A 12,393-nucleotide genomic window follows, 5' to 3' on the forward strand; every position below is an offset into this window, starting at 1 on the left:
GTGAGCCACAAATACCAAAATGAGTGGCTAACTGTGCTAAAACGTGCAAATACATAAATTGTCAAAATGCCCGTTTTGGCGAGTATCCAGTTAAACACAGTCAGTTTTGGAACGTTAAATAGTTGAGAAAGAAAACGCATGTTGTGTAACAGTATATTGGGTCCGTGGATAAACTATTAAAGGGACTCCAGTCCAATATTTATGCTGCTGTCTGTCATGTTAATCAAAGAACAAAAGACGAAGAAAAAATTTTTCTGCTCTTGACTGAATACGTTTTATAACTTTAATGGTAAGATAGTCTTCAAATCTGGGTACTGGCTTAAATTTTAAAATCACAAAGGGAGTTTGGTCCCATCAAGCTAACGTGACAGTCACGACTCATGCAGCTGTAAGGTTTTCTTTGTTTGTTTTTTGCTGTTGTTTGCAATATTTTTTATTTGTTCTTATTTTATTACTGACTTTTTACTTGTGTTTTTTATAAAAATAAAACTTTGCGTTGAAGAAAAGTAGATTTTTTTTGTATATACTGTCAATTATAGTTCTTCGAAAGAAAATCAGAATCGGCAAAAATCGGTATCGGCAGATCACACTAACAAAAAATCGGAATCGGCCAAGAAAATTGCAATTGGTGCATCTCTACTCGAAATATCACTTTTTCTACAACGTTAGCCGCTTTATTTATAAAATATATTGTACCCTGAGGAGACTTTCAACTATTTGGACTAGAACAACTTTGTCTATGCATCTACCAATTCATGTGATACCAGTAATCATAATGCATGAGATATCGTATCTGAAACCTTGCTTCCCAGAAAATTTTTTTTTTTTCTCAAGCAAATTAAAAAAAAAAGTGTAGTAAAGATGATAATTTAAGAAATGAAATACTAATATTATATTATATTGAACTATTATGTACCATTAAATATAAAATTTTACAGAACTTACGTTTAGTCTCAAATAACACAAAGTATGAACAAAATCTTGGTGTTGGTGTACCAACCCGCTTGATTCTGTCTGATTTGACAAGGACTGACCTTGTAAATTCTTCTCTTCATGTTCTACTAGATTAACCAGGCTCAGCCTTTTACATCTGGAGGAAATGCAGCCCCCCTCGATCTCTCGTTCTTCGACAGTCACATGCCAACCCCGGCCAGCACCGCACAGGTAAGCCATCGTGAGTACGACGGGTCAATTTCACGTTAATGGTTCAGTCTGGTCAGGGTTTATTTATCATATCCAGAATGCACTGTTCAGTTCATTATCTGTCTAATGCTCCTTCTCGGAGCTTTTCTCCCACTGTTTAACTTCCTGAGAGGAAGTGAGCAGGAAGGGAGATTCCACCTGTAAAGAATAAAACATCTTACTCCGAATGTAAAAATGTATGTGCAAGCAAATTCTGAGATTGAGAATATAACATCTTGTGGTGCTTATTCAGAGGATCAGCGAAGGGCCAAATGTGAAGGATGATGATTTTTAATTAACATACAGGATGAAGTGTTTGGATTCTCCCATATGTTAGTGTGGTACTGTGGGTTTGGCCTTCAGTGCTGAGACTGAAGTTTTCATTGAGTGGGCTGCTTTGTTTTTTGGAGGAACTATGATTTGATCAGCAGTGTTTTGAGGAGTGGGAAGTCTTGAGTTGCAGGGCATTTGTTTCCAGTGGCCCTGCCATTGGCTTTAGTTTTGTGTAGATTTTAAAGAACATGAAACCGCTTTCGTCTGACTTCCATTAAGTGACACATTTCAGAGCATTCAGCAGGAAATAATATCAGGATTTTATTTGGGTGAAACATATTAGAATGTTAGAATGCTCACAACACGTTAAGTTGTTAAATGCTGAAAACAAACCTTTTTTTCTTCAGAAAATCTTTTAATGATGAATCGTGCTTAAAAACTATTACTTTTATTAAAGTGGTCATATGACGTTGCTAAAAAGAACATTATGTTGTGTATTTGGTGTAATGCAATGTGTTTATGCGGTTTAAGAGAAAGGAAAAATTGAAATCGCATCATATGGCCCCTTTAAGTCCGTAAATAGGATCAGTGTTGAGTTCATGTTGTCTTCAAGTTTGATCATGATTCATCAAAACTGATCATGTGAAACCATCCCTGATGACAAGCAGTTGTTTATGGTGTTATCTCAAAGCCTGAAGCTGATTGGCTAGTCAAGGGACAGACTTTAACCTAGTAGCTATAGTCCGCATGCGCTCGATGGATCTCTGATAACAGATGTGAAACCAGCAGCAATGCTAGATATTTATGAGTCATTGTAAAATGTGTGGCACAGTTAACCACAGAATTCCCTGTGCGCTCTGTAGGCACAAATATTAGTTAGCACTCTCATTTTTTATTGATATAATTCAGATCTTCTACAAAACAGCAGAAAGTCCACATTAAAGCTTGTTCTGGTCAAGAACCGCCCACTTAGACCGAAAGAGACGGGGCGTGGATGTGGGTGACATGTAAACTGGACAACCATAAATAGTTTTGTTTCTGTGCACTCCAAAAAATATTTAGGCCTAAATTATGTATTTGAATTGCATATAAAATCTCCATTCATTTGGATTGTACTGTTATAACATAAACTGATAAATTTGATATGATGTATATTTAATCATACAGAAATGAAACAGAATGAAAATGAGTGACCGTTTATTGTCAACTGTTTCCATTTTTTGGATTGTATTAAAATAACCATATTTTCAAAATGCATTTATTCAAATTTCTTAATGTCAGCATTAATATTGTGAAAACAATTACAATTATTTAGTTAAAAGTATGAACATGGTTAAAATATGTCTAGCTATGGAACAAGCATTATTCGGTTGGTTAAAATTAATTAATTAGATTAATTATTTGGTTAAAAACCGAATTAGATTTATTGATGATAAATATATAAATTTAAGTTAATGTGTATTTAAAACGCATTCAGTTTATTAGTACAGAAACATTGCTGTTTTTTTTTTTTTTTTTACCCGCTTCATTTCCTCTTTTTTTTTCAATTTATTTATTTATTTTTTATTCCTGTAGGTTAAGGCCAAAATATTTTTTGAGCATGTACCATTGGAGGGCACGATTATCTGAAATAGATCATACTACAATAATTGGACATTATGAGAAACAATTTAAATAAACGGAGCAATTCCAAGAGGGTCCTCACACCGAGGTGCTCGGGCCCTAATAATGGAGCAGCTGTGTCTGTTAAAGGATGTACAGACAACACAATAAAAAAAACTGGTGTTTTTGAGTGCTGTGGTGTCTCATCTGAGGTTAAGACCACTAAGTAGTTGCTTGAGTTGTGGTTTCTTTTGATGATCCAAGCATTTGTCTGAAATGCATCATAAATGAAGTGGGCACTGATGGTGAAGTTGCATGACTGTGTATTAGCACTCTGCTTCAAAACTATTTGTTTTATGTTTGATGAATAATGTTTTGTGCTAGTTTTTGAACTGTCTATTGAAAACCCTTCCAGGTCTCAGCTGGGCCTCTGCTATTGAGAAAATCAGTGGTTTGATGAAGAAGGTCTTGTCTTTAGGGTCATGTCAGGGTAACCCTTCCTTTTCAGCGCTTTATGATCATGTCACGTCTTTCCCCTAAGGTGGATGTAGCTCAGCCAGAAACTCCAGTCACCCCAGTTACCCCAGGATTTTCCTCCACCTCCCCTGATGAGGTACACTAAATGCATTTGGCATGACGGACGCCACACATGCTCGATTCTGGAGCCCTCACTAACAAGACCAAAACTTAAACACCCTTTTCTCGGGGTCTGAATGCATTCAGATTGAATCAGACTCCACTGATCGCACCAGACAACTACAAATCACACATCGATCAAACTGATCAGCACTGTTTCCACATCACAGTCTATATGCCAGCTTTTGAAACATAAATGCGATGATTCAATCATTTGTTGGACAGCTGCTTCTGATTCCAGAATTTGCTTTTTATGTTACAGAAATATTTTTTCTATTTATGTCACAGTTTCGTTTTTCATGTTTTGTTGTTGTTGTTGAAGAACTGAAAGCTGGTCTGTTATGAAGGTTTTAAATTATCCAGACTGCTTTTTTAACTACTTGAACTGGCTGCAAACTGATAAACAGTATACATGAGTTGTGAAAAAGCAGACATTCTTACCACATTTTCTAAAGGAAAACCTGCCCTTTATTGAATTATGTTAAATATAAGTCAAAGAAGTGGCATCTGAGTAGCTATCGGCCAGAAATTTCCAAAGCATTGCCTTCCTAATTCCAAACATGCATGAATGCATGTCCAATCCTTCGCCGCATGGTGCTAAATTCTCAATGCATGACATGCAGTTTTTGCATGAGCAAAGAAGAAAGTAGGGAACCAAACAGATAGTGTTTGACTTTATCTGATGCATGTCTGTCGTCAACTGCAGTAAAATAACAGAATTATATTTGCAGCTATCATTTGACATGTATGTGACAGAAATCATTTGCCATGCTCGGAGCAAAAGGTCAAAGTTTGTCAGATGTGTTATTGATTACGACGAGATAATAAAATGAATGAGGCTCGGATGATGTGTGTATTGTGGGCCACCAGATGATGATTTGGAAACACAGAGCCTATGGTTTGTGGCTCTGTGGCTCTGGGCTTTTGTGTCATGAAGGCCAGAGGGCCATTGAGAGTCAGTTGTTCAGTGTTGACAAGCTGAAGCATCCATCAGGAAGGTAAACATCTCTTTCCATTCAACATGTCCATCCATATTCGTATATTCCCATTTTATGGGCTTTCTTTAGAAGTCCTTGAATCGGTCGACATCTGAAAATACCTGCTCAAATGGAGTCTTTCAGGATAACATAATAACAACCAAAGGTTATTAGAGTGCTTGTCGTCGGATGTGAGTGGGCTTTTCGTATCTGTTTTTTTGAAAATTTCACAGATAAAAAGTTTCGCTGTGTGCTTGAGTTATGGAAGATTTTGAGCGTGTGCAATCATAATGCAGACAATCTAAAGGACAAAAGAACAGTCGACTGACCTCAACCAGTTGAACATTAATTAAGTGAACATCAATTATGTTCAAGACCGACTTATGCTATGCTGTGGAAAAGATTTTAGGACTTAAGTGTGTGTTGAGGTTGTGGTTAGGACAGTTGTTTAGTCTAGTATAATAAAATATCAATATTATTTGTAAATGGTTCAAATGCATTGCTTGGTCTGAGACCACTATTGAAAATGCTCCTATTTGATGCTTATTGTTTCTTACCAATTGTAAAATTGTTGTTGCTTTTCTTTCTTTCAGACAAGTAATGGTAATGACCCATGGACAGTATTTGACAATAATGCATCTGGGGGGTTTTCTAATAACTGGGCAGCTCAGCCAGAGGGCACAGAGACGGGGAAAACCAGCAGCAATGCATGGCATTCTGGAGGACACGGGCATCCGCAGGCCTACCAGGGTCCAGGTAACAACTCAAATAAATTTAAAGGGTTAGTTCCAAAAATGAAAATGAAAATTTCACCCAAAAATGAAAATTACGCTGCGTTTTACTCGCGTTTTAAAACGCAGCCTAATTTTCTTTTTTGGGTGAACTAACCCTTTAAAAGTCCTTATTCAGTAATTGGCAATGAATAGAGAGGTCTTGGAAATGCATTGGTCAAAAAGTATGCGAACCCTGGATGTTAGATATTGTAAGTAGTAATTTGCAGTGATTTCATTCTGTTAAATGTCTTTCAATGCAGTTTGTCTTGTTGATTGTGTCTTAATGGAAACTGAACACCACAGCCACAAGACAAAAATAGTTCAAATAATGTTTATTCCTCACTGGGAGCTGTTACATTGCTCTTTAAGGGTTTCGGTCCAGCATATTTAGAGAACAAGAAGGCTCTGGAGTTTGTGAGTAGCCAAAGTGCTGCGTATTGTTATATGAATGTTCTTGGCAGGTTTTTTTATTACCAAAACAAATTACAACAGAGTGCATTCATAGTGGAAAACTAGCATACTGCGCAGTATATTTCCTAGTATTTGTTTAAGTTGAACAGTATAAACTGATGAACAAAGGTTTTTTTTTTATAATTTTTAACTCTTGGCTGTGAAAAGGACCAAAAGATGCAGCTGATAATACTTTAGGTTCATTTGTGACACCAGAAATGAAAAGTCAAGTTGCTTTGTGGAATATTTAGTATGCATTGTTTTATATGAAAGCATGAAGAAATATGAAAGTTGTTTTACGAGTAGTTGTGGAAAATGTGGGCGTGGTTCAGTGATCTCATCATTGACTTAGAGTCATGTGTTAGGCTAAAGTTCGCCAGCAATGATGTCATTTCCGGAAAATCGTTATTTTTGGTCTGTTTTGGAGTCATTAGGAGATGAAATTCACCATTTCCATGTGTTGCAACATGCAGCTTCTCTACAAGTCTGTGTCCTGTAAAGACAAGCAAGAACATGTGGATTTGTTTTAGAGATGTTTTCCCCTGAAAAACTGATTTATTCCCACAAGCAAGATGACTCTTTCACCGAATTATTCATAAACTCATAATGTTCTAGGAATTAAATATATTTTTGATTTTTCCATTTAGTGCCTGTGCAATCAATTTAATAATTTAATTTGGAAATGCATAATGCACATAAGAATATGTAGAGGTGATATTTGTTGTCAAAAAGTAACTTAAAAGATTTATTTTATCATAAAATAATCTTTTTCTTTTCTCTGAAGACATTTACCCCTACCCATGTCTTATTGATCTCTCAGGTAAACCATGAAATTCATGTGAGGACTTTAAATGTGGTTTTAATAACAAGCTGTTGCCAGAAACTCACAGGAATGTGTGTGAGAGTGTTTTGTAGGGCTTTTCTTGCTGTGAACTCTGTTGGTTATTTAACAGCCTCAGTACAGGCATGTTTATGTCCCAGGGGTTTTATTAAAACTAACATATGTAAATGTGTTTGTTTTTTGTTTAAATTATCATATTAAAACAGACTTGGAAACTGCTTAGCATTCATTCTTACATTTTTAATACTTTTCAAATACCTTTTATGTACAGAACTTAGAATATTTATTATACAATTATATATCACATACAAACATATTTATCATATATATATATATATATATATATTAGTATATACTGTATACATTATACTTTTGTGACAATGACCAGTTTTTGTACAAATTACAACTGTTATGACCTATTAAAGCTTTATCAGAGGTTAGTTAACTGATTTGTCCAGCTAGTTGTGGCTGATTTGTCTTGAGTGTGTTTGAATAACTAACACTTGGTTCTTACAGTGGTTTTTATTTTAAAGTATGTTTGAAGTGTGTGTAATGACTGTTTATAGGTGCAGAAGACGATGAGTGGGACGAGGAGTGGGATGATGTCAAGTCATCGGGTGGCTATGCTGAATCGGAGGCTGGAGAGGGCGGGGCTATAAACAGAGGCGGAGCTCATGGTTCATCCATGAAAATTGCCCTCAACAAGTAAGTCGGATCACACCACACAGATTGGACATACATCCAAGAGTCACGTAATAATAATACACATAATAAAGATGTAATCTAGTTCATGTGCTTTTTCATGTGTTCTTTCTGGATTCCAATAATGTTTATTCATTTTATCATTTAATTTTTTTATCATCTTATTTTTTTATGTCTGTTGTAAGCAGCATCTTCTCTTTGCAGATTCCCTGGTTTCTCTAAATCAGGTCCTGAGCTGTACCTGCTGTCCAAACAGCCCGCCAAAGGAACCAAGCTGCCTGTTTACGTAAGCCACTCTTAAAAAAAAAAAATAAAAAAAAGTCAAATTTTGCCTTTCCACAAATTAAGGCCTTAAAAAAGCCTTAGATCAGAGCAGAAAGTCTGAAATTCATAGTGATGGCATTAAATGTTAGAGAGAGTATAGGCTACTATATGACAAAAAGTTTGATTTATTGCCCCTCATAAACCCCCCCTCCTCCTACCATAAATGGACACCTGTTTGGACACCTGTTTCTGTACACCCCCACCCCATCTAACCGGCCATCTGTTTATCCACCCCAATGATCCAAAGGAATTTATGATTGTTTGGGAAAGTGTTTTTGTGTGGGGTCAGTTGAAACTGTTCAAAACTATGTGCTTTAAACTTTAGGTACGAAATGTAAATATTTCGTCTCACGTAGTGTATCGAAACGAGAATTTTGTCTGGGGTTTGTGTGATTACTGAAGCATCCATATCAGCGTAATGTATTTCAAAAGATTGTGAAACATCTAAGCCTGTTTCTGGGTTTGCAATTCATTTGCAATCTAATGAGTTTGAGGGTTGTGGCGTTGTGAACTTTGGTGTTGTGTGTCGAGTAATCAGTTCAGTGATCAAACGATCTCCAATGCAGTTATTTATGACATGCCCCCCTGCGAGTGTCAAACGTTTAGTGAAAAGTTCAGTGGTTGGTCAAAGAATATGAACCCTATTGAACTTTTTTAACCACAAACATCTGGTTAGGTTAAGAAGAAAAACAGGAATGTTAATAGCCTAATGTATATCTGGTGGAGGTTGGTCAAAGAATATTGACCCCTATTGAACTTTTTTAACCACAAACATCTGGTTAGGTTAGGAAGAAAAACAGGAATGTTAATAGCCTAATGTATATCTGGTGGATGTGATTTCACAGAGGTTCAGGACGTTATTAGATAGATAGAGAAAAGACAATAACAACAAAGTGAAATAAATAGGGAGATTTATGTTTTAAACAAACATGCATGCAAAACACAAACATACAGCAAAACACAAGCACAAGCATGCACACAAACATCCCTACAGTTAAACATTTAGACTTGTACGATGTCTCATACAAACCTTTTACAAATAAAAACTTTTAGAATCACACAGGGTATCTCTACAAGATGATGAAAAGCAGTATGATTAAAAAATGTTTAACTGTAGGGATGTTTGTGTGCATGCTTGTGCTTGTGTTTTGCTGTATGTTTGTGTTTTGCATGCATGTTTGTTTAAAACATAAATCTCCCTATTTATTTCACTTTGTTGTTATTGTCTTTTCTCTATCTATCTAATAACGTCCTGAACCTCTGTGAAATCACATCCACCAGATATACATTAGGCTATTAACATTCCTGTTTTTCTTCTTAACCTAACCAGATGTTTGTGGTTAAAAAAGTTAAATAGGGTTCATATTCTTTTTTCTTTGTTTGTTTAGATAGATGGTCAGTAGCCTAGTTTTCTCTTTATTTTCTAACTTGTAACAAACTCTAACTAGTTTTTAAATGAACAACACTTAAATATACGTCTTGACCCGTTTTTACTCTTTTCTGGGAAAAAAAACAGTCATTACTTTGTTTATATACCGCGTATGTTTTTCTTGAAATGTATGTTTGAAAACTTTAATAAAAACTTCCCTTATCCCGTTTAATAATCATAACACGTTTCACAATTTAAAGTTTAAAGCACATAGTTTTGAACAGTTTCAACTGATCCCACACAAAAACACTTTCCCAAACAATCATAAATTCCTTTGGATCATTGGGGTGGATAAACAGATGGCCGGTTAGATGGGGTGGGGGTGTACAGAAACAGGTGTCCAAACAGGTGTCCATTTATGGTAGGAGGAGGGGGGGTTTATGAGGGGCAATAAATCAAACTTTTTGTCATATAGTAGCCTATACTCTCTCTAATGTTGCATGCACTGCAAAAAATCTTTTGCAGTCTTTTCCAATGCAAATATCTAAACAGCCTTAAATCAAAATAGATTTCCTTGAAATACAAAAGAAGATAGTTGAAGTCTTGTTTTCTGAGAAATTGAATAAAATTAAGTGAGTCGATGCTTAAAACAGGAACAAACGTCTGTCAATGAGGTATGAGAGTGTTGATTTTTCTTAGTCCATTGGCAGATGTTTGTTCTTGTTTTAATCATAAACTCACTTCATTTTGATCGGTTTGTCATAAAACAAGACTTCTTATGTAATTTTGCTTCTCAATGTACCTGTTGTATTGAGACTCTGCCACATACTAGAATGGGACTCATGGCTCCATAAAGGGTTTTAATTACTATATCATTTTTATATGATGTGGATGTGTATATATACTGTATTTCAGAGTGGAGAAGTTGGCCCAGTGTGGGCGTATCCAGACTATCAGCTGGACTGTGTTGTCGCTGACCCTAAAAAGGGCTCCAAATTGTACGGCCTCAAGAGTTACATTGAGTACCAAGTCACACCCACCGTAAGTACAGAAACCATCATGTTTGCATGAGCATCTCCATGTTAGTCATTCCAGCTGATGTTGTTTCATGTCATCTAATGTTTTTGCAGACCACAAACAAGCCTGTCAATCACAGATACAAGCACTTCGATTGGTTATATGAAAGGCTTTTGGAAAAATTTGGATCTGCGATTCCAATCCCCTGTCTGCCTGATAAGCAGGTGGCAGGTAAGCACTTTTTATTACATTCTGTTTGCTGTAAAGAAGTTTAAAATGGAAATAGTATGAGATTGATGAATACCCCCCTTTTTAGGTCGATTTGAGGATGAATTTATAAAAATGCGCATGGAAAGGCTTCAGGGTTGGATGACGCGAATGTGCCGGCATCCGGTTATCTCCAGCAGTGAAGTCTTCCAGCTGTTTCTCTCATACAAAGATGAGAAGGTAAAGAGTGTTTTTAGTACTAAATAAATGTAGTTGTTGATAAATTTTTCTTTGGTCCCTTTGTATCTTCCACGTAAATATGCAGCAAAATACTGTAGGTTTTTAGACATAGCCTTTGTTTTTTTTATTATTATAAATCTGTATTACAGGACTGGAAAATGGGAAAGAGAAAAGCAGAAAAAGACGAGACCGTTGGAGTCATGGTTTTCTCCACGATCGAGCCTGAGGGACTGCCAGACCTGGACCTGATTGAAGTGTAAGTCCTTCAGCCCACCTCAGGATCACTTCCCTGATTTAAAATCTACTCCAAGTTGGTTATTAGCTGGATTTATTGTAAGTTTGACCAACTCAAGTTAATATGATCAGCCAGAAGCTGTTTTGTAGCTGGTCAAAGATGGTCTGCCAGTGAATAACATGCATCCTCTTGTTGATGGAAGTTCATCTGTGTTGTCTTGTTACCTTCAGAGAGCAGAAGTGTGAACAGTTCAACCGTTTCACCAGGGCAATGGACGATGGTGTAAAAGACTTGCTGACAATAGGAAATGAACACTGGAAACGCTGCACAGGCCGTGAGTATCACTCATTATGATATGTATATATACAGAGGGTATAGAAAAGAATCACCCCCCCTTTAAAATAATCACATTTTGTTGCTTTGCAGCCTGAAATGCAGACGTTTTTGTTTTATCCAGTTGTATTTACTCACCCATATAACACCCGTGTGAAAGATATGACACTAACATGTCAGAAAAAAATTTAAAAAACAGAATCACTGAGTTGTAAAAAGGATCACCCCTTTGTGACAGTATTTTGCTGAACCAACTTTTGCTTTAATTACAGCCTTTAGTCTGTTGGAATATGTCTCTGTCTCTACTAAATTTGCACGTCTAGACTTTGCAATATTTGCCCACTCTTCTTTGCAGAACTGCTCAAGTTCAGTTCAATTTGATGGTGAGCATTTGTGGACTGCAGTCTTCAAGTCATTGCACAGATTTTCAGTGGAGTTTAAGTCTGGGCTCTGACTAGACCATGCAAGGACATTCACCTTTTTCTCCTTCAACCGCTGTGTGCTCAGTTTTGCTGTGTGCTTTGGATCATTGTCATGTTGGAAGATAAACCTTCTTCCGATTGACAACTTTCTGGCAGAGGGCAGCAGATTTTCCTCAAGAATTTGACAGTATTTTGCCCCATTTATTTTTCCTTCTATCCTGACAAGTGCTCCAGTCCCTGCTGCAGAGAAACACTCCCATAACAGGATATTACTGCCTCCATGCTTTACTGTAGGAGTGCTGTTATTTGGATGGTGAGCTGTATTGGATTTCTGCCAGACATATCGTTTGGTGTTAAGACCAAATAATTCAATTTTAGTCTCTGCCTCTGAATCTTCAAGGTGTGTTTTGGCAAAGCTCAGTTGTGACTGCATGTGGCCTTTCTTGAGAAGTGGCTTTTTTCTTGCAACATTCCCATACAAGCCACATTTGTGGAGAATTTGTGATATTGTTGTCACATGCGCACAATGACCACTCTTTGTCATAAATTCCTGCAGCTGCTTCAGAGTTGCTGTAGGTCTCTTGGTCGTCTCTCTGACCAGTTTCCTCCGGCCCTTTCATCCGGTTTGGAGAGATGTCCTGATTCTGGTGATTCAACTCAGTGATTCTGTTTTTTTTTTGTTTTCTGACATGTTGGTTTTATGATCTTTCACTTGGATGTTCTAAGTTGGACTGAGTAAATACAGCTGGATAAAACAAAAACAAAAAAGTGTCCGTCTTCATTTCAGGCTGCAAAGCAACAAAATGTGAT

At 36.6% G+C, this 12,393-nt stretch overlaps 1 protein-coding gene across 2 annotated transcripts in view; it reads left to right on the top strand.

Annotated features, from left to right (window-relative positions):
* Positions 1-12,393, top strand: part of LOC107697144 (sorting nexin-9-like) — a 26,028-nt gene that overhangs the window by 5,704 nt on the left and 7,931 nt on the right. The window contains exons 4-13 of one of the 2 annotated variants that reach the window (XM_016497801.1): positions 1,066-1,164; positions 3,599-3,670; positions 5,264-5,426; positions 7,301-7,439; positions 7,641-7,722; positions 10,045-10,170; positions 10,260-10,377; positions 10,463-10,593; positions 10,743-10,849; positions 11,059-11,162. In XM_016497801.1, the coding sequence (XP_016353287.1) occupies positions 1,066-1,164; positions 3,599-3,670; positions 5,264-5,426; positions 7,301-7,439; positions 7,641-7,722; positions 10,045-10,170; positions 10,260-10,377; positions 10,463-10,593; positions 10,743-10,849; positions 11,059-11,162 (1,141 nt within the window). The remainder of the gene's footprint in view (positions 1-1,065; positions 1,165-3,598; positions 3,671-5,263; positions 5,427-7,300; positions 7,440-7,640; positions 7,723-10,044; positions 10,171-10,259; positions 10,378-10,462; positions 10,594-10,742; positions 10,850-11,058; positions 11,163-12,393) is intronic. The other variant, XM_016497802.1, reaches the window with a different exon arrangement.

The sequence above is a fragment of the Sinocyclocheilus anshuiensis genome, unplaced genomic scaffold (assembly GCF_001515605.1).
Source record: "Sinocyclocheilus anshuiensis isolate Anshui unplaced genomic scaffold, SAMN03320099.WGS_v1.1 scaffold38, whole genome shotgun sequence".
Taxonomy (NCBI): Eukaryota; Metazoa; Chordata; class Actinopteri; order Cypriniformes; family Cyprinidae; genus Sinocyclocheilus; species Sinocyclocheilus anshuiensis.